Source organism: Phaethon aethereus, assembly GCF_964289735.1.
Source record: "Phaethon aethereus genome assembly, chromosome: 2".
In the NCBI taxonomy this organism is placed as follows: Eukaryota; Metazoa; Chordata; class Aves; order Phaethontiformes; family Phaethontidae; genus Phaethon; species Phaethon aethereus.
Genome location: NC_138582.1, coordinates 9,896,381 through 9,917,404, shown reverse-complemented (window position 1 = coordinate 9,917,404; position 21,024 = coordinate 9,896,381). Strand labels below are relative to the sequence as shown.

General features: G+C 36.3%; 1 protein-coding gene across 2 annotated transcripts in view; it reads left to right on the top strand.

Annotated features, from left to right (window-relative positions):
* Positions 1-21,024, top strand: part of EFR3A (EFR3 homolog A) — a gene marked incomplete at both ends in the record, with an annotated part of 64,469 nt that extends 43,445 nt beyond the window's left edge. The window contains 13 exons of one of the 2 annotated variants that reach the window (XM_082015189.1): positions 235-286; positions 2,184-2,356; positions 2,795-2,870; positions 5,576-5,737; positions 6,927-7,058; positions 7,579-7,646; positions 8,825-8,952; positions 11,018-11,068; positions 14,126-14,214; positions 17,870-17,918; positions 18,989-19,092; positions 19,709-19,758; positions 20,919-21,024. In XM_082015189.1, the coding sequence (XP_081871315.1) occupies positions 235-286; positions 2,184-2,356; positions 2,795-2,870; positions 5,576-5,737; positions 6,927-7,058; positions 7,579-7,646; positions 8,825-8,952; positions 11,018-11,068; positions 14,126-14,214; positions 17,870-17,918; positions 18,989-19,092; positions 19,709-19,758; positions 20,919-21,024 (1,240 nt within the window). The remainder of the gene's footprint in view (positions 1-234; positions 287-2,183; positions 2,357-2,794; positions 2,871-5,575; positions 5,738-6,926; positions 7,059-7,578; positions 7,647-8,824; positions 8,953-11,017; positions 11,069-14,125; positions 14,215-17,869; positions 17,919-18,988; positions 19,093-19,708; positions 19,759-20,918) is intronic. The other variant, XM_082015188.1, reaches the window with a different exon arrangement.

Below are 21,024 nucleotides of genomic sequence, written 5' to 3'. Positions count from 1 at the left end.
TTTTTCAATTGTACGTGCTTTGTTTTTTAAGCATTCCTATAAATGTCCCTTTCAAAAACATTTAGTTATTGCATCTCTTTTGGAGATATTAGCCCCTTATTTGTGGCCATCCAGCACCCCTTCAAAGACCTCTGTATTCACTTGTCAAAAATGCAGTTGTTAGAATGATGTCTCAAGTAGAATAATATTTTGAATATATGCAAAGAAACTAATTTTCACCTTTTTGAATTGTAGAGATTTGGGAACTAGGAGGATTCAAATCATGTTATTGAGATCTTTACTGATGGTAAGCCCTTTATGTTCAGTATATTATGTTATAAGCATACAATGTTTCACTTTATGTATACATTTTTACATATAAGTATTATGAAATGAAACAAACCTTCATATTGCATAGATCTGCAGTTCTGCTGGGTAAAATTGTGACAGCATTTTCCCAACTTACATCAACAGCAGCTCAAGAACTATTCCTCCCTCTCTTAGCACACTTTAGTGAATATCAGTGACTATCTGCAGATACAAAAGAATACTGTAGAGTAGGTTGAGTTGACTAGTTCTGCCAGCAGTGCTAGCAACATGAAAGTGAAATCACTTTTGTCTCTGACACCAGAAAAGCTGTAGTTAGGAGAATGGCTAATATTTTTAACGCTAGGAATGGATGTCTATCTCCAAGCCCTTAGACCGTCAGGCACCGTTGTTAATTCCTCCCTAGTATTCCTGAAGTTTCTCGTAAGGTATAATTAACCGTTTTATCACAAATACATTTTTAACTGTAAACTTTCAAAGAGTATTTCTGGCAATATATCCTGATTTATTTCAGAATCAGAAGTGGGTAGTAAAGGAGGCTTTTGACTGTAGAATCCTGGCCTATTTTGTTGCAGAAGCTGAAAACTATTTAGTGCCTGAAGTAGGGGAATAACATAAAGAATTATTTCATTACTGAAGGAGTAGATGCCTTCCTGGAAAATGAGTTTCTATCCCTGCTTTGATAAGAAATTTGTGTGTGCTGTTAGACAAATCAGTTAAACTGTTCTTTGTCAGAATATGAAATTATAGATTCTGACTTGCAGAAGAGCTGAGCATTCACAGTTGCAGTTTAAGTGTTGTTAGAAAGGACCTCGGGGTCATTTTGCACATTATTTTCATTAAAGATAAACTCAGCTATGCCTAAATTGTTCCTGATAATATTCATCTCACCAGTTTTAAAAATTTCCATTGAAGTCAGTGAGAATTGTTCTAATTATTTGGGGTGCTGCATAGCCTATAAGTATGTTTTAAGGGATTCAAATTGTGCATGTGGAATGAATTAAAATTTTTGACACTAAATTTTGGTTTTGGTCCTCTTTTGGACTATGGAGGTAAAATCCCATTATGGCACAAAGATGTGAAAGTGAATGCTTTCATGCTTAATGAATTACTCAGACATTAATAAGTATTGTGGAAAAAATGTGGGAAGAAATTTGTATTCAGAGCAAAGCTTTTGTTGTGGTATATATGGTGTAGTCTGCACACATAATAACAAACTACGAACTGGTGAACCCTCCTTGTTCTGTGTACTGAACTGAGCATTGTACATCATATGTTCTTTGCAAAAAAGTAATACTTCATGACACAATCTGTTGCAGATAACACAGGCAGACAACTTAATGTTGTATAGGCAGTTAAAATCTGGCACATCATTAAAAGTAGTATGAACTTCTATTCACAGCCTTACTTCTTGTAGTGTTAGTAATTTTCCATTTTCAAAATGATTTATTAGATACCTTCATATGCCCTCACACTCCTCTGACAACCAGTTTCTTTTCAACCTGTTCAGTTATGTTGTAGGAATAGTGCTTGCTCCATGTTGTGGTTTAACCCTGGCAGGCAGCAAAGCACCCAAAGGCCATGTTTCAAAAAAATGTCATAAATTATACCTTTGTTTTTTCTTTTGGGTATGTTGGCAGAGGAAGGGTGCTAAGAAATACCACTTTAAAACAGGTGAGGGAGTTGATTTGAACATGAGTACTAAAGCCCTTCCAAATTCATAGTGAATGTAGGAATTTTCAAAACTAGTGCAATAATTCCATTTGAGTCCACCTTTCAGATGCCAAAGCAAGCCCACCAGAAAGTGAGTGACAGCTGCAAGTAATTCTTATAAGGCAATAATGATACACATTAATTTTATTTCCAACAATGAACAGGTGACTTCAGGATACAAAGCAACAACGATAACTAATGCACTTCCTCCCCCATTTCTGGACCCATTATTGTCTCCTTCACTTATGGAAGACTCTGAGCTAAGGCAGCTGGTCTTGGAAATACTGCATAATCTTATTGATCGACATGACAACAGAGCAAAGCTCAGAGGGATTCGGTAATTCTCTTTGTTTGTTTTGACCTACTTGAAATTCTAGTTCAATATTTGAATGATAAGTACTGTTGATTTAAAAAAAATTTTCTTAATATGGAATGTTAATGTACTATTTTGATAAATGCACAGTGCTTTGTATCATTTATTGATGGCAAGAGTTTTACAGGTAAGTGCATGATACCCTAAATGACCATTCCAAATATCTGCTAGTTTAACTGTGGAAGACAGAATACAGTATTTTATGTAGAGAAAAAATATATGTGGTTGTTGTAATTCTGTTCATAGTTCTCTCTCTTCAACTGAAATTTGAATGTTGTTATTAAACATGGATATAGTTAAAATGGAAATTGCTTCAAGATTTGTTTGAATAGTTCATATATTTCACATCCTCTTCTCTTTCAACTTCTTTGTGCTAAAATGACATTTTTGTTTCCTTTGTAGAATAATACCAGATGTTTCTGACCTAAAGATAAAACGAGACAAAATTTCAAGGCAAGATGTGAGCTTCATGAAAAAGGTAATAGATGAAAAAAAATAACTTTTCTAAGGTAACTGAACCAGTTGCTTTGCTTTTGTTTTACAAATGTGTTTTTGCAACAAGCTGCAGAGATCAGTATTGAGTGATTTTAATTTAAATTACAGTGATTTCAATGTTGAGGTGCTCTCGATACTTGAGAGGTGGTTCCATGGCATAAAATTTTCATTTATGTCTTCAGTGAAAATCCTTGCATGCATGAAATTAGAACACTGTATATCTAAACCATGATTCTGAAAAATGCACTTCCTTACAAGATTGATTTTAATAGGACATTGCACCGGTTGATTTTGGAGTATGTTTGGTTCTAACAAAAAAAAATATTTTTTTTTTTAGATGATGCTTATGTGGAGTGAAATTCCTTCTTCACAATAAACAGCTTATTTTCTATGTGGGGAAACTGCATATAGTTATTAGTGTGCTCTGTCATTCCTGATTATAACTTATCTGTGTATATCTGTATATGTATATACACAAAATATATATGTTTGGAAACAAAAAATAAAAATTACTGAAGTCAGCTCAAGAAGGCTTTAGAATGTTTATCACTGTTATCTGCCTGAGAAAATATATTCATTTCTCACAGCTATTCCATACTTTTTTTTTATTTGTTTCCTATTAGCTGTGAAATAAAAATATTGGTGTCTTCAGAGTGGAGACTTAATTTCATATTCTAATTATAAAAATGAGAAGAATTGCAGTTTACCTTGTATGGTGACAAAAACAGTACATATATAACAATATGCAAAATAGAGTTGTGTGGCTTTCAAGTAACACTGTAAGATAAATGTGCTTGCTAAGTTAATACAGCTGATATTCCTTGCGGTATATTTACACCTGTTTGGATTAATACTGAAATAATAAATAAAGAGTACTCCAACATTGACAATTATTAGTAATGTATCTTTGTAAAAAGTGAATTAAATTTTAATTCATCAATTTAATCTCTAGGATTTAAAACAGTTTGGATAAATTGTATTTACTGATTTTGCTAGATTAAAATCTTAATTGTCAAACTAAATATTTGAATTGTTAACTCTCATCTGAAAAAGAGAGCAGGAAAACAGACTCTTATCAGGTCAAGAAAAGATTATGCAGTCTTCTAAAAAAATGTCTTAACCCTGAGGAATGAAGTCATTCAATAATTATCTATGTGATATTGTTTTAGGTGCTTATCATAAACTTAATGTTACTCACCTAGATTGGATGTGTATGTTGGCAGCTTTCTCTTCCTAGATTCCCTGCATTATCAAAGGAGAGGGGTGAAGCACCTCCAGAAATCCATTAAGATCTGAGTGACCAACGAGGCTTGTTTGATGTTAGATGGGGATCTAAAGGCAATTGTGTATCATACTTAGGAATTTCAGTACCTAAAATTAGGTGGAATTAAATCAGACATAGGCACAAAGCTCTTTTCCTGTCAGTCCACCCTCTCAAAGCCAGGAGGTTTGTTTCTATCCTTTCTTTAAAGGGAAATGTTGAACTTCTTGCATTTTGCAATCTTCTAGAAAGGTGTCAAGAAAATACACATAATATTCTATTTTCATATCTAAGTGCAATTCTTTATCAGTGGGATAATTCCGTTACTTTTATTTTCCAAACATACTGTGTCTTTAAACAGCTAACCTTTACTGTGCTTATTTCATAGTAGCTTCTGTGCTCTGCTAATAGTTCTGTTTCCCTCTTTTCTAAATAAAGCATATATTTGAACAACTATATATTTGATTTTAGGAATATTAAAAAGACCAACAACATCTTTATTATTTCTTAAGTAAATATGTCCTGCTTGAAAAACAGATGTTAAAAATGAGTTTTCTTTCTCCTTCTAAAGCTGAACTAGTACTTCCAGAGGTAAAGCATCAGTCCTTAGATCTTGAAATTTAATTGTGTCAGCTCATACAGACCTGTATCCTCTACAGACTAAGAATGCTGGGGTGGTACTGAGTCATGTGTTGCATGCAAAACCTGCTTCTTAGCCTCCCTTTCTGTGTCTTCCTATTTTTGTGTTGAAATAATAGTTTCTTTACAAAGATTTGGTTAAGCACTGTTACGAGGAAAGGAAAGTCACTTTTGAAGTTGGGGGTCTTCCATTAGATAACCTACGTTCTTCACTAGAGCCTCCCTATGCACACTGGGAAATGAGCCCTAGTCATCTTCTGAAACACCCTCTAGAAGAATTTTTTCTCATTTGCTATTCAGGGAGACTTGCTTAATGAACAAATTTGATGTCTTCACAAGGATAACCCTTGAAGTTCCTCAGCTACTTGAACGTTCTTGAGAATGTTTTAAGAACTTTTTATTTTCTCCTTTTGTAATGGGCAATTTTTTAAAATGTATTTCAATAGGAAATAAATGCCAATGTCTGACAGACAGTGCAGCATTCATGTGCAATTCTCTTATCTTCCCTATCTGTACTCTTCTACAGAAAACAGAACAGTACTGTGTTTATAAAGAAGCTGCTGTTATGGTAGTAAACCAGTGGGCTCCCTGATTAATCATGTACTTGTTTGTGTATGTATGCGTATACATGTATTTTATCTTTTTTTTTTTTAATTCTCCATCTAAAATCATCTAACATCAAAGTTGACCCTGCTTGGAGTAGGGAGTTGGACTAGAGTACCTTAAAATATCCTTTATAACCTAAATTATTCTGTGATTTTAATTTTCCCTTTTTTTGTCTTTTATAGCATGGCCAGCAGTTGTACAGACACATCTACTTGGGCTGTAAAGAAGAAGACAACGTACAAAAAAATTTTGAACTGCTGTTTACATCTCTAGCTCTTACCACAATTGAACTAGCCAATGAAGAAGTGGTAATTGACCTCATTCGATTAGCTATTGCTTTGCAGGTATGAATCTGAATCAGTGTTGAGTTCATTGATTGACAATTTATATTTGTAATTGGAGATGTGGATAACTTCTCATGTTTGCATTTTGATCTTCAAATTGGAAATCACATCCATAGATCCATTAAGGAAGCGCACTTTATACCTAACACATTAATAGGGAAGCTTCAACTAATCAGATTTGTTGCGAACTTCTACAGCATGTTCTTTTCAGGAAATACTGCAGATGTGGAAATTTGTTGAAACATTCCCTAGAATCACTGATACATTCTTTAGCAGATTGACAAAGTATTCTTACAACCTGTGATCTTGCATCAATGTTCTGTATAAAATATATGGACTCTCCTCACTTTGGAAGAAAGCTTGTGGTTAATTGGTTGTTTGGAAATATTTGTCAAACTAGGCTATTTAATCTTACCTTAAGAGTAAAATTCTTTCAGTGTGTTGATAGGCTTTATTCCTTAAGATTTTCTCTACAGGATCAAACATTATTTCCTAGTTGCATACAGTCCTCAGTAGGTTTACCTGTGTTGAAATGTAAGCATTCAAAAAAAATAGTGCTAGCATGTGCCCTGGAAATTTAGTGAAATTGTGTCTTGTATTCCCAGTTCACTCTCCATCATTAGCCTTATTCCCTAATGTGCACGTGCATCATGAAACCTCTGAAATGCAGAGTGCATCCTTAATTTTAAAATGTCACTGAACCAGATCCTTACGTGATGAAAATGTCATTAGTGTTTTATTAAAACTAAAATAATACATGTAAATAAACATAGAAATGCTAATAAGCATTAAATAATTCCATTTATGGTGCTGTAGCTGTGGTCACAAGAGTGATTTTTATTATTAAACTACTGTTTCTAGTTTTCCTGAAAAATAGTTAGGATCAGCAAGTGGTAAGGACAAGAGACTACCAGTCACTAACCTGTACTCTCTTTCTGGGAAACAGAAGTCTGAGTTGAGTAGACTTATTTCTCTTCATAGAGGTTGAATCCTTCAGGCTAATTTCAGATCAATATATACCTAATTCAGGAGTGAGCTAAAAGACTTGAATTTTAAGATGCGAGCTATTAAATGCTAAGTAATGCCAGATAGTCATCATCATAACCAGCTAGTGTTACTGATAATAATTTTGACTTCCATATATTTGGAATAGCCTGTTAACTGTATAATGCTATCCTTTATGTTTCAGGACATTGCCATCATCAATGAGGATAATCTGCCAATGTTTAATCGTTGTGGTGTCATGGCATTGGTTGCAGCATATCTAAACTTTCTGAGCCAGATGATTGCAGTTCCTGCCTTTTGCCAGCATGTCAGCAAGGTAACACACAATTAAGCAATTTAAGTCATTTAGAACAATACACAGTCTACTGTAAAGTGGGTAAATAACTTCTGTCAAGTAATTGCTTGTGGTGTTGATCTCCTGTATTTGTGTCCACCAACCTTGCTCGTTGTCTTTGGTCTGTCATTGCATTACTTGATGACTCATAAATCATGCACAGAATATTCTTCTCTCAAGGTATAGCATTTTTATTTTGTTTATGGTACCTTATATAATGGGCTAAATCTCCATCTGGTATAAGACTTTACAGCCTCACTGGCTTTGGTAAAACAGTACTGACATGCACAAGACCATGGGAAACAGATTTTTAGTCTAAAGGGTGAATGCCACAATCTCTTTCTCTGGTTAAAAAAAATTCTAAAGGTCTCATTTGTGCTGGAGTGGATGTTAGTGGAGGATTGGTAATCTGCTACAGTAGAACCTCTTTAATCAATTTAGCCGTTGGAGAAAATAGCTATGGAACTATTCCATTTGTACTACTTGTCTTGTTTTTTTTCAGGTCATCGAAACTAGAAGTCTGGAAGCGTCTTACTTTCTACCAGAAACAATTTTCAAAGACAAATGCAAGTAAGTAGATATAGAATGTGAATTAATGAACAGTGAAGTACCTATTTTACTATTAAAAATCACACATAATTGAAATAAGTTGCATATGGGAAAAATAATTTAGAAGTTTAATAGTGTACAGGATAGGCAGAAGAAAACCAAGCATATATGCATATCTGAAAAAAATGTGGTTTTCAGACTTTTTGTATTGTAGTCAGAGGCACTTAGATCTGCACAGTATGATGCTTGGTATAAGTGCTAAAACAGAAAAATGAGTTTTCACTGAATCACAGAATGGGTGAGGTTGAATGGGACCTCTGGAGATCATCTGTTCCAACCCCCCTGCTCAAGCTGGGTCACCTAGAGCACACTGTCCAGACCCACATCCAGATGGCTTTGGAATATCTCCAAGGATGGAGACTCCACAACCTCTCTGGGCAACCTGTGCCAGTGCTTGGTCACCCTCACAGTAAAAAAGTGTTTTGTGATGTTCAAACAGAACCTTCTGTGTTTCAGTTAGTGCCCATTGCTTCTGGTCCTGTTACTGGGCACCACTGAAAAGAGCCTGGCCCTATTGTCTTTCCACCCTCCCTCCCTTAAGGTAGTTGTGCACATTGATAAGATCCACCTTCTTTTCTCTGTATTGAACTGTCCCAGCTCTCTCAATCTTTCTTCATTGGAGAGATGTTCCAGTCCCTTAATCCATGTTAGTAGCCCTTTGTTGGACTCTTACGTCTCTCCTGTCCTGGGCAGCCCAGCACTTGACACAGTACTCCAGGTGTGGCCTTACCAGTGCTGAGTAGAGGGGAAGGAGCACCCGCCTCGCCTGTGGGCAGAACTGATGCAGCCCAGGATACCCTTAGCCTCTTTTGCCATGAGGGCACATTGCTGGCAAATGGCAAATACTGTTTATCTGCAGTTTTTTCTATTTAACAGAAACCACATTCTCTCAAGATGTGGCAGAATAGGTGAGGAACATATTTCAGATATCCAAGAAGTGTTAAGGTAATTTACAATATTGCAGAGGTATTCAGTGGACTCATTTTGGGGTGCATATTCATTCCAAAAAACTGAGCAAGTTTTGTTTCTATCAAATCACCATTGACCAATTTTGGTTGCTTGCAGACATTGGCAAAATATTTTATTTAATGAAAAAATCTCTGTTGATAGATAATAACTTCAAATATATATTTTGACAGTCTTCCAAAATCCTTAGAGAAGCATGAAAAAAATTTATTTTTCCTGACAAACAAGATTGCAGAATCATTAGGAGGCAGTGGATACAGTGTGGAAAGATTGTCAGTTCCATATGTACCCCAGGTAACAGGTAAGTGGTGATTAGTGGCAAAACTACTAAGTACCAGTTATTAAGAATGCTTTCTTGATATGTTTTGTGCCAATGAAATGTAATGTGACTACTTGGCAACGGAATTTAATCATAGTATAATTTTGTTTTCTCAAGAAGTTTTGTTTTGTTTTTTTCTCACTAGCTACTGTATTATTGCTAAGAAATTTCAACTTGGTGTCCTTTAAGATTTTTTTTCCCCCTTAAATTAAGGAGGTGACACAGAAAGTTCTTGAACCCACTTCAACTCTTTGTAATGAAGTCTTCATTTTTGAAAGAATACCTAGAAGATAGTGGTGATTATTAATGTTTTTCTGTATTAATTTGAATTACCAGGTGAGGAAGGATTACACAAGTTAGCATACTTTATCCCTTTTATGTAAACACTGGATGGAATATATCCCATCCTTTTGCCATCTGGCCTCATGCTGACTTATTTGCCTTAGTCAAATTTTCAACGAGCAGATGCTAATTTAATCAAGAATGTTATGTTTTCCTCCATTAGATACCTATGATAGTTTAGTGTCAGATAATACAATGAAAATAAAATATGCCCGAGGAAGATTTGTGAGAGTTTGTGCCACCCAGCATGCATGAATATATGACATTTGTGCATTTTCCACTTTTAATATATTTCCAACAGCCAATTGAGCAACTTACTGCAAAAAAAAATTTTAAGTATTTGTTTTACCGACTGTGCATGTTTTGTGGCTGTACATAACGGGTTATTATTTGAATAGGCTATGGGACATCCCAGTCTGAAGCATGACTTTTTTGAGAAATAAAAGTTCCTAGCAGGAAAATATGATTCCCATGTTTTGTAGCTCATGCATAGAAAGAAACGTAGTACATACGGACAGTGAATGCCAGATCTGTCACACTTGCAGTACGATTCAGAGACATTGCTGCCTGCCCTTGCGTAAGTGTTTTTTGGATAGCTGCTATGGGAGGGAATGAGTTCTTCAGAACAGCAGATGTGGTTTTGTCCCCTATGCTAGCAGGCAAACTAATGACATGCTCTGAGACACAGCTGTAATCTCTGTTTTCTGATGCTGGTTGTCATCTTCTAAAAAGGAAAATGTTGCTATACTTGACAGATTATTTCTTCTGGCATCCAAAAAACTAGTTAACATCATATTTTAGTATTGGCAGAAGAAGTAGGTAGCAAGTAAGGAAATGTTACGTTTTCAATTCTTACTGTCTTTCAGTGAGTGAATGAGAATGGAATGAGAAAGATAGCCCGGTTGGAAATCTATATTAAGCGTCTTCTAGAAAAAGAGATGTATTTATACCCAAATAACCTTGCTAGGGTTTTCTTGGGTACTTTCATAAAAATGCATTCCTACACAGGAAGAAATGTAAGTTCTGATAAGGTTAAGTGAGTTTAGCTGCAAGTATGTAATTAACTGCTTCTTCAGATGATGAGAAACAGCCATATTTAATGCTAGATCTTAGACTATGTGAATTAGATGGGTGGGGTTTTTTTGTGTTGTAATCTTTTGCAAAGAGCAGTAACCACCACTGGTTTCATGTCTGCTGTCATATCTGATTAGGATCATTAATCTCTGATCCTGTGAGATGTTGAGCTTCCAAGGTTTTCGTTTAACTAAATCAGGACCAAAGTGAATATTTTGGAATTCTAAAATTTTTTTATTGACTGAAATGTTTGATTGCTACTACTAAATTATAATGCTAGAATATAATGTTTCAAATTATATCAATAATTTTAGTAAAAGATGGATCAATTTTTTGTATATTCCTGTGAAAGCTATGGTTGAACCCAAAATGCCAGTCAAGACTTTATCCTAATTATTTCTAGTATTTCTGAATATTAATGATGTAGTGCTTAACAACGATTTATAGACACAAAACCTTCATACTGTCTCTGTTTCAGTTTTTGGTACTTCTCATCAGTTTGCAAGACATTCATATTTGCAACTTTTTGTACTTTGTTGCCTTACTTATTTGGGTAGGAGGGAAGATGATAATTTAAATGTACATTTAGTAATTTTTTGTCTATACGTACATAATTTTTTTTTTAATTTAGCTCTATTTCCATCAGGCAAAAAACCTCATAAATGCAGACACAATACAAAAGGTAAAAATGAGTTGTAGGTCAGCCTGCTCTCCTGCTAGCTGTGATGTGTGTGTAGGATGTGCACACTCAAAAAACCAGTACGCTTTTAGAAGGCCTTTAGACCTTTAGGCCAGAAATCGTGTTTGTGTTGTACTTAGTGTTTCCTTCAGCTTTTTTTTGTTTATCTCCTTGATATACCTGTAGCAATGTTAGCTGCTGCAATGTTTGCCTTTGTGTTTACTCTTGATTTGGAAATCTGTGGTATATTTGCTTCCTATTTTCTTTTCCTGAGCAGGTAGTAGGGCTATAGGTATCATTCTTGTGACAGTACTAATTACCTCTTTGAGTGGAATTACAAGAACTTGGTAGAAAGTTGGAAGAAGCTCACAGCTGTTCACAGAACAGTAAGATGATTCCTCTTACTTGCTGGCTGTTCAGGATAAAGGTCCATTAGTGGGACATGTATACGTGCATATGTTCTGTGTGCATCCTGCCAGTAGCTAGGCTTAGACACTGCCTACCCACCAGCTGCCTCCTGGTTCCCAGTCTCCCCAGTTGCTGGCATGTGAGTCCTCAAGGCCCACAGTCCCAGTCTAGCTGCTGGTACAGATCCCCCTTGTGCACAGTAATGCACACGCGTGTGTACACATGGCTCTTGGTCAACCCCCAAGGTTCCATGGACTTTCTGATGGTTGGCCTGGGCCTCCCGGTCCCTCCAGGTGCCTCCTCCTCAGAGACACAAAGCAAGCCAGACACACACGGACACCTCCAGCTCCTAGACCACTTGACCTACTCACCTACTGATCCAGTCCGATATTCCCTCTTGATCACGCACTGATGCTGTGCACCTTTGCTCGCGCCAGACACACAGGTCCTCTGACCCATGGTCTGACTCCAGTTGCTGCGCTCAGACCCCCGTACACAAGCCTGCATAAATAATAAAGAGTCCCTCACCCAGGAAAAGAGAAATGGGATTTAATGAGAAGCCGGGACAGGCTGCACTGATGAGGCTCAGGGCATGGCCAGATGCGGGTACTGATCAGCCACTGGTTTACGTGGGACTGATGCTTTTAACCCCGTATCCCTCTCTTTTTCTTGCTTGCTCCTCCCCAAACCATGTCAATCCTCCCTTTCCCCACCCTTGCTTCCTCCCCTAAACATCCCATACTAAGCCTTGTGCAATCCCAAGAGGCTGCTCCCCTCCATCCCACAAAGTGTCCCATGCCCCAGGCACTTGACCCTGCCTTGCACAGTGAGATGACCCAGAGAGCTGCTCCCACTGCTCCATGGGGTGGGTGCCACCCTTGGACCATGGGGCCAAGACTCCCAGGACAACCCTGGCAGGGGCTGGGGCTGTGGGTATTGAGGCTCCACCATTGCCCTTGTGCCTCTGGGCTCCTTCGTGTGCGTGGAGAACAAGCTTTATATCATATAACAGAAAAAATTGCCATTTTCACAATTTTTTACTCACATAATGTTGAAATTAGAGAAGAATGAGCATTTTTATTAGAGAAGTATAGTGAGGCATCCATTATAAAAATTAATTCTATCAAAAGTAGTCCCAAAAATTTATCTTTTGGTGTTTGCCTGTCAATTATAGAGAGAGCAGCAAGATGGCAGCAAAGATGTAGTTTTGTCTTGTGTTTACTCTTGAGGGCTAAGGTGCTTTCCTCAGACTCTGTGTACTGGGTCATGTACCAGTGAGCCGTCAGGGATTTAAAAATTCAGTAAATCCTTCAAAATGCCACTTCAAATGCTCAGGGCCTCCAAGAACCTGGCAAAGATAGCTAGAATTCAGGTGTTTTTCACTAATCTTGTTCTTTCACTGCCTCTTGATCTTCAAATGCCATTTTATTTATATGACTTCTGATTCTTCTTGGTTTTTTAAAAGCTGAGTATGTTCAGCTGTGCTGGAATGAATTCTGTTTGTTCATGCTCAATATTTGCACTGCAGAAGTGCTTTGCTAGAAATGATTTAAACAAAGGTTGCAGAAGAACCAGCATAAATTACCTTGTGATAGGAGAGTTTTACAGTCGTTCTCCTTATCTTAGTATCAAGTGCCTGTAGGTGCTTCTAACTACGTGCAGTGCAAGTCATCATAATAATGGCCAGGTCCAAATGGCTTCATCTCAGCTAAAATCTAAAATGTGATATGGCAATTGATGATTTTCTAAATAAGATACACAGAAATCAGGCCAGTCAAGTCTCCATTTGTCAGAGGATCTTCATGACACCTCTGTAAATGCATTTTTACTGTTTTTTCTTAATTGTAAATGTCAAAAATGAGAAAAGATTATTGGTGTATTGTCTGAGGAATGCAGTCACAAAAGGAAAATCCATCAACTCGAAGGATCATTTGATCATAATCTGCTTATGCATTAACGAAATTGTGGTGCTCCTTTTAGTATTAGTACAGTGGGTCAACGTATGACAAATTTTTAGGCCAGCTAGACTTACTGAAATATTTGTAGGAAGTCAGAAATGGAGAGAATTTTTTTCACCTGGTAGATTTTTAGACTCTCTGAGTATGGTACTTGTATCAACAAGAATAAGGAAGGATTGCTAATTTCCAGTGAGAAATCGTTATTCTGTCAATGAGTCATCTTCCAAGAAGCCCTTTTCTGTTTCAGAATACCTTCAGATTAAGACCTTAACATTTCCATTTCACAACCAAAAAAATAAGTTCAGGCTTTTGTAAATTACTGTGCAGCAATATATCATCATGTTACTATGTTATTTATTATATATATATGTTATATATTTTATATATATGTTATTTATTATGCATTTGAATAAGATCTCATCTAATTTTTTAAAATTCTGGCCTTTTAAGGGAAGGATAGCAAGATCTGGGATGAGAGGTGGAAGAGACAGTAAAATGGTTATTTTCCTTCACATTTAATAATTTAGAGCAGTAACTCATCATTTTTCACAACAATTCAAATAACTAGATGATAAACTAGATGATCTTGGGGTAAATAGGCATGTAGAAACAAATCTGCATCTGATGTGTAGAAATTTGATTGATCATGTTTTAACTGTTGTACAAAAAGTGAGGTAAGTTGTTTTTCTTCTAGATGAGGACAGACTCTCCAGGAGGAAGAGCATTGTGGACACTGTATCTATTCAGGTGGATATTCTGCCTGGCAACAACACAGAGGATAAGGTATGAAAATCACAGGATATTTTAAAGCAGCATCTTCGGGGGAGGAATGCAAATGAAGTTTTCCCAGAAAGTCTTATATCTAATTGTTCTAGCAGTGATAAATGCTTTGGGGTTTTGATTTTTCTTTAACTCCTATATTTGTAGAAATGTGTTGTCAAAAGACACTGACACTGGTCGTGCTGTATAAAAATGTAAAGTCTTTTGTCACTATAGTTTTTAGAGACAGTACTGCAGAATATGGGATAGCAATAGATAAATATGCTGAACAACTAATATTTTATGAGTAAATATTCTAAAATATTTTCTTTCCATTTTGAGGGATCAGATAAGTTCCTGCATCTGTATCCCTGCGTCATTTGAAGTATCTGAGAGTCTTGTTCATCAACATGGGTCTGACAGATATAAGACTAGTGAGAAACCTGCTGTCTTTCAGAGGGGCAAGTAAAGGCTGGGCAGGCTACTTACACCATAGTGTTAGAGTGTCACTTTTCGCTTCCAGAAGAGTTTAACACACTGTGCTTTAAAGACATGGGAAAGATAAGGTAGCAACAAAAAGTTCATATGTAGGGTACAGCAGCTGATGCTAATTAACCCTTAGGAAGACATTCTAATTAAAATTATCCCACATCTTTTGACACTTCATTTGAAGTATTTCTTAAAATAAATTTCTGTTTCTACTGAATCTTTTTCAAGGTTCAGCTAATTTTTATTAACCGGATCTCTGCTCACTGTGATTGAGATTAGCTGTTGAAATTGAGGGATTTGTACCCGTAAATGAATCCTACCTTTAGCTTTTTCAAGTGGCAACCGGCTAGGGACATGAAACAGAATATGTGGACACTGTCAAGCTGAATGTTAGTCAAAAATGCAATATTAAGCTATTGCAAAGGAGCAAGCCTCATTTTAGATCTTAGTGACATAAGTGATTTATGCTTTGCATCATTGTTATTATTCCTTTCTGCTTTGTGCTAATGATACCTCATGATATTTTGTGTTCACTTCTTGCTGTTGTGCTTTGGCAAGGATACAGATAAGATAGATAAAAGTTTAGGAGAAAGAAGAAACAAGTGTTTGAAAAGTAAGCCAGATTGTCACAATCTTTAGCTTTCTGAAGGAAGTAAATGCTCTTAATAGGAATTAGGGTGTTTGCCATTCGTATCCTGTTTTAAAATCATGTATTATATGTCATTATACATGATTGAGCATCTCTTTTGAAAGTAAAATTAAACGAGAGAAGTTTCCATTTCAGATTTCAAATGACTATGGTAAGCATTGTTATGTTAAGCATTGATATATAGACATTTTTTGAAGAGGATATAGCAGTTGTAGATAAAAGCCTTTGTATTTAATCTCAGTTTAATGTGGTACAGTGTCTTGGATAATGAATTACTGTTTGTCTCTCTTAAAAACAAGAATTTTATTAATCAGAAACACGTGAAAAATTATTCCTCCTTTAGTTGCTTTACAATGTTTGTTTACAATGCAAAGGGGAAAACAGTATTTTCCATTTTGCTGACTACACCTTGATACCTAAATTGTGAACAACTGAAAAACTGGTAGATAGACCAGAATGAACTTCTCTGTCACGGTGAGGCTCCAGTATTATGCTCCTTCAATAAGATAATCATAGAATCATTTAGGTTGGAAAAGACCCTTAAGATCATCGAGCCCAACCATTAACCTAGGACTGTCAAGTCCACCATTAAACTATGTCCCCAAGTGCCACGTCTACATGTCTTTTAAATACCTCCAGGGTTGGTGACTCAACCACTTCCCTGGGCAGCCTCTCCCTTCAGTCATGGTGCTCTGTAATTTTTGCTAATTCTTGTTCCCTTATAATGTGTGGTTTTGGCCACCTGCAACATAATATGATACACTGGATATAACTCAAGAGGAGGAAAAAAAGAAAAAGCTCCACAAGGATATTAAGTCTCTTATTAAGGTTCTCTTGCTATGTAGATTAGCAAGTACTATAACATAATCCATAACCATCAGCAGAATTAAACTGAAAAAAAAATAAGTGAGCATAAGTCTTTATGATTGAGAGAATAAACTGCTTAATTAAGTTTTAGGATTAATGATGTATGGTTATCATTTCTACACTGTCTGAGGTGGAAGACTGTTTATCCATAAAATATCTATTGTTGTATACAATACAAATGCTATTCTTTTGTCGGCACAATCAAAGTTTTTTGTTGTCTCAAGTCTGTTAGAGAATCCTGTTCAGGAAGATGGTTTATTCCATAGTTACCTCAATTTATAAGGTGAAAGCACTTGTAAAAGTAGCTAGTGTTTCTGTGATTCTGTGAATAACCAAATATAATGCTGCTAATAGCAGCAGCTACTATGGATGTTAATTAGAAATCTGAAAGGCTGCCATAAACAAGTAATATTTACCAAATATGAATCCTATAAAAGGTGATTATTTAAAAACCTGAATATTTCTTATCTCTAGCCATATCCACAAATATTTGACATAAAGATTTTTTTGCTGTTTATTTATTAACTTTTTATATATTCAGAGGTAGAGAATACAATGCTAATGTAGTAAAATCTGTTAGAAAAGTGTCATTTACAGCTCCATCTCCTGAAATAACACTGATGTAAAAAGGAAACAGCTACTTCTTCTGGCTTTTCCATTTACAGGACATCAAGTCAATGAATTAAAAAACTGAAAGAATTCGGGATCTTATGAAATGGGTGAAATAACTTTTTGCTACCTTACAGATCTTCTATTTTAAATCGTATGAGACCATTCTAAACAATTAATATTCATAAGGAAAAACAAAAGCGGTGCCTGTTTACATGTAATTCGTTTAGAAGGATTAAAGTAAGGCAATCCAAGCCAAGAAACACTGTTCTGCCACCTAAGCGTTCTCCCCTAATGTTATCACAGTAGTTTCACTGTAAATATACCTACTGATACAGAAACTGTAGGTCTATAAAGAATTGAAACACAAAGATCCCTGAGCTGGAACTCTTCAGAGTAATTAATGTTCATGTGTCTTCAGTAATTCAGTAATTTTGCAGCCCCAAGCAATTCCTAGTGAAGTACATCTGCAGCAGCAAATGGGTATTCATATTGCTAAATGAGCACATTTTCTCAGTGCATCAGACATAGCTTGTTACGAAGGGCCCTTGAGCTCCAGTGTTTATGACGTAAGCACCAAATTATTTGGAGCCCATACTGGTACGAAGTTAGTCTAAAGCAATAACCGTTTTCCACTCTACCCGCCACTACCATCTCTTGTTTTAGTATCACATTGCTGGTAGCTCAACTAGTCTCGGGAAGCAGTTGCTGTTATTCGCAACAGCTGACTAAGAACCGGAACCGAGGCTTAACAGTATAGAAACGCCACAACATATTCCTGACCCAAAGGAGTGTTCTGCCAAAATTCAAGCCCCTTTCCAAAGTATTGTTGCCATAGTGCGTCTTCGGAAAGTTTTCTTTGATCTCATTTGATAAAAATTTCCTCACTAATTGCAGTGGCTTAAAAACGTGAATTAGTGATCTGTCAGCTGTCACAGAAACTCCATAAAGCTATTAAGGCAGAAAAGTTCTGTAGACATTTTGGCCTTCTGTTTTATCACATTCCTTATTTTTTAGAAGCTTGTTTTATGGGAGGTTTAAGGGGGTTTGTTTCTTTGTGTTTAGGTTGATAATACTGAAGAAATTACCTTTGAAGCTTTGAAGAAAGCAATTGGTAAGACTTACTACAATTGTGTTTGTACAGCACAGTTTTAGATTACTGTGGAATTGCTAGAGAAAAAGGTGTTGCCAGAATACCATAATTAAAATATTACTTTTGCTTCTCTTCAGCTAGTAAATTTATTTAAAATTTCAGTTAGTAATTTCTAAATTTCTGAAATGATATCTTGATAATTTTAGTGAATTAATTTTCTGAAGCTAATGTGACTGAATGAAAAGCATCTGGAAATGCCTGTTGTCTATTAAATTTGCCCTTATAGTCCAAGCTATAAATTACATGAGATTTTCAGGTTCCATTGAGTGATCGTTTATAAAGCAGCTTAAATGTTTTTTACATATTAAGATTTTCAGGGCTTCAATGCATTCAGAAAATAGATTGTAAAGTACACATTGTGGACTTCAAAAACACTCAGTTTTTTAAAAGAATATTTTTTCTGTCAAGTGATCCAGCTACCAGAACGCAGAATTATCCACTTTGCTTATTTCATATCACTATAAGTAATTACTAATTAATGCTGTCAAGTCCACCAAAATCCTGTCAAAAATAGGGAGTAGGCATTGATGTTTTAAACACTCAACACTGACATTTTAAACAATAATTCAGTCTGACAGTTTCCCAAACCTTCCTAATCACTGAGATACTTAGATTCTTTAGGTGCTGGAAAGTTGAACTCGCTTTTCACAAATTCTAATAGAAAATTCTGCCTACCTGTCTGCATGATACTGGGAGGGAGGATACTCCCTTCTTTTTTCTTGAAGCTGAACTTGTGTGCAGTGAGTGACCAGTGCAATCTTGAGTCCAGATAATAAAGCAAAAGGAAGCCTGGATGTACTCATAATTAAAAGCACATAGTAAGAAAGGGGCAAAACTGGGGTCCTCAAACCCTCCCTGAACTTGTATCTGCATTTTGCTTTAGAAGCGATGACAGATGGCAGCTTTTTTTGAGTATGCTTGCAACATTTCAAATACAGTGCTTGTTTGCTTCTGCAGTGCACGTTTGAAGGTTTATATCACTTATACTTGAAATACAAAGATTACATTTGTGTTTTTTTTTTTTTTTTAAGATAACAATGGACTTGAAGAACAGGAAAAAGAAAAAAGGCGTCTCGTGATTGAAAAGTTCCAAAAAGCGCCATTTGAAGAAATAGCAGCACAATGTGAAACCAAAGTGAGTTTCTGAAAAATGTTTTACAGCATTGAAGATAGTAGTTATAAGCATTAACGGGGATGTGCTGGCTAAAGGTGATTTATGTTATCTTGTCACTGCTGCTGTTACATCTAAAGAAGTTCAGTTCTTTGTCTTCAGCTATTATCTCCACTATTATCAATGTTGGGAAATTCCAGTTATTTAAAGTGTGCCTTTGATTGTTCCCAGACCATTTGAAAAAGAATGGAAATCTCATACGCTCTTTCATCTTAATGTTTTCCTCACTGTCTTTGAAGTCTAGATTCACAATCCATTCCTATTTCATCCTGGGATAACTGGAGCAGCATTTACCCCATTATATATTTTGAATACCTAAATATATTTCAGGTTTGTTAAAGTCCTATCTGCAACAGCAAAGTTTGCTATATAATTCCTTGCACTCCAAGCCAGGCTCACTCACTCTCACATACCCCTTCAGGCCTCTGAGTCCTTGCAGCAGTAAGAAAAGACATTGACACAGGAATAGATTCACCATGTGGTGGCATAGAGCATGCTCACTGACTATGGCCTGGCACATTCATTTTAGCTTGGTTCAATATATAATAGTTAATAATGAAAGTATAATTTTTTTTCCTAGGCAAACTTGCTTCATGATAGACTTGCACAGATACTGGAACTCACCATTCGGTAAGGCTTTATGCAAGAAGAATATGAGAATGAAACCTGAGTTATAAAACAATTGTGTCTACTTTCAGGTGATCGTGTCATAGGTAGAAAATAATTGACAACTGAACGTTGTGGTTTGGCCCTGATAGGCATTTAAGCCCCACACAGCCACTCGCTCACTCCCCCGCAGTGGAATGGGGAAGAGAATTGGGAGGGTAAAAGTGAGAAAACTCATGGGCTAAGATAAAGACCATTTTGTAGGGAAAGCAAAAGCTGTGTGCACAAGCAAAGCAAAACAAGGAATTCGTTCACCACTTCCCATGGGCATGCAGGTATTCAGCCATCTCCAGGAAAGCAGGGCTCCGTTACGGATAATGCTTACTTGGGAAGACAAATGCCGTCACAAATATCCCCTCCTTCCTCCTTCTTCCCTAAAGCTGTTTTTGCTGAGCGTGACATCATATGGTATGGAATATCCTTTTGGTCAGTTGGGGTCATCTGTCCCGGCTGTGTCCCCTCCCAATTTCTTGCCCACCCCCAGTGAGAAACAGAAAAGGTCTTGACTTTGTGTAAGCACTGCTCAGCAATAATGAAAACATCCCTGTTTATCAACATTGTTTTGGTCACAAATCCAAAACACAGCACCATACAAGCTACCCTAAAGAAAATTAACTCTATCTCAGCCAAAACCAGTACAATGAAAAAGAGGAGTCTTCATCTAAAACAGTCATTTTGATTTTCTTGTTATTATTTTGGATTTTTTTATTAGATAGTGGATAATATCCAGAAACCATCTCATAGTATACTTCTATTCTTGTATTATTTCTATGTATATCAGTAGTATTGAAGAATACTGTTTTCCCATTTCTGTATCTGTCTGAGAAAGTATTGAGATATTGAACAGTCAAAATAGTACGTGGCACTACTATAGGGACTTGTGTACATGTGTTGTGCAGTATAAATAGTACTCATGGGTAAGAAAATAGTTTTAAGCCAGAGTGCAAAAAAAGCTAAAGGCATGACAATTTCATTAGAATTTCAGGAATAGGATAAAACACTGATGGGTTTGGGGCACGGGGGTAGTTTACTCTTGTTTCTCAGCTGTTAATGTATAAAGCTATAAAAAAGCAAGTAAACCATATAATTATAAATTATATATTTTGATTGTTCTTCTCACACAGTCCTCCACCTAGCCCCTCAGGAACGATGACCATTACTGCTGGACATGCTCATTACCAATCTGTTCCAGTCTATGAGATGAAGTTTCCAGATCTTTGTGTGTATTAA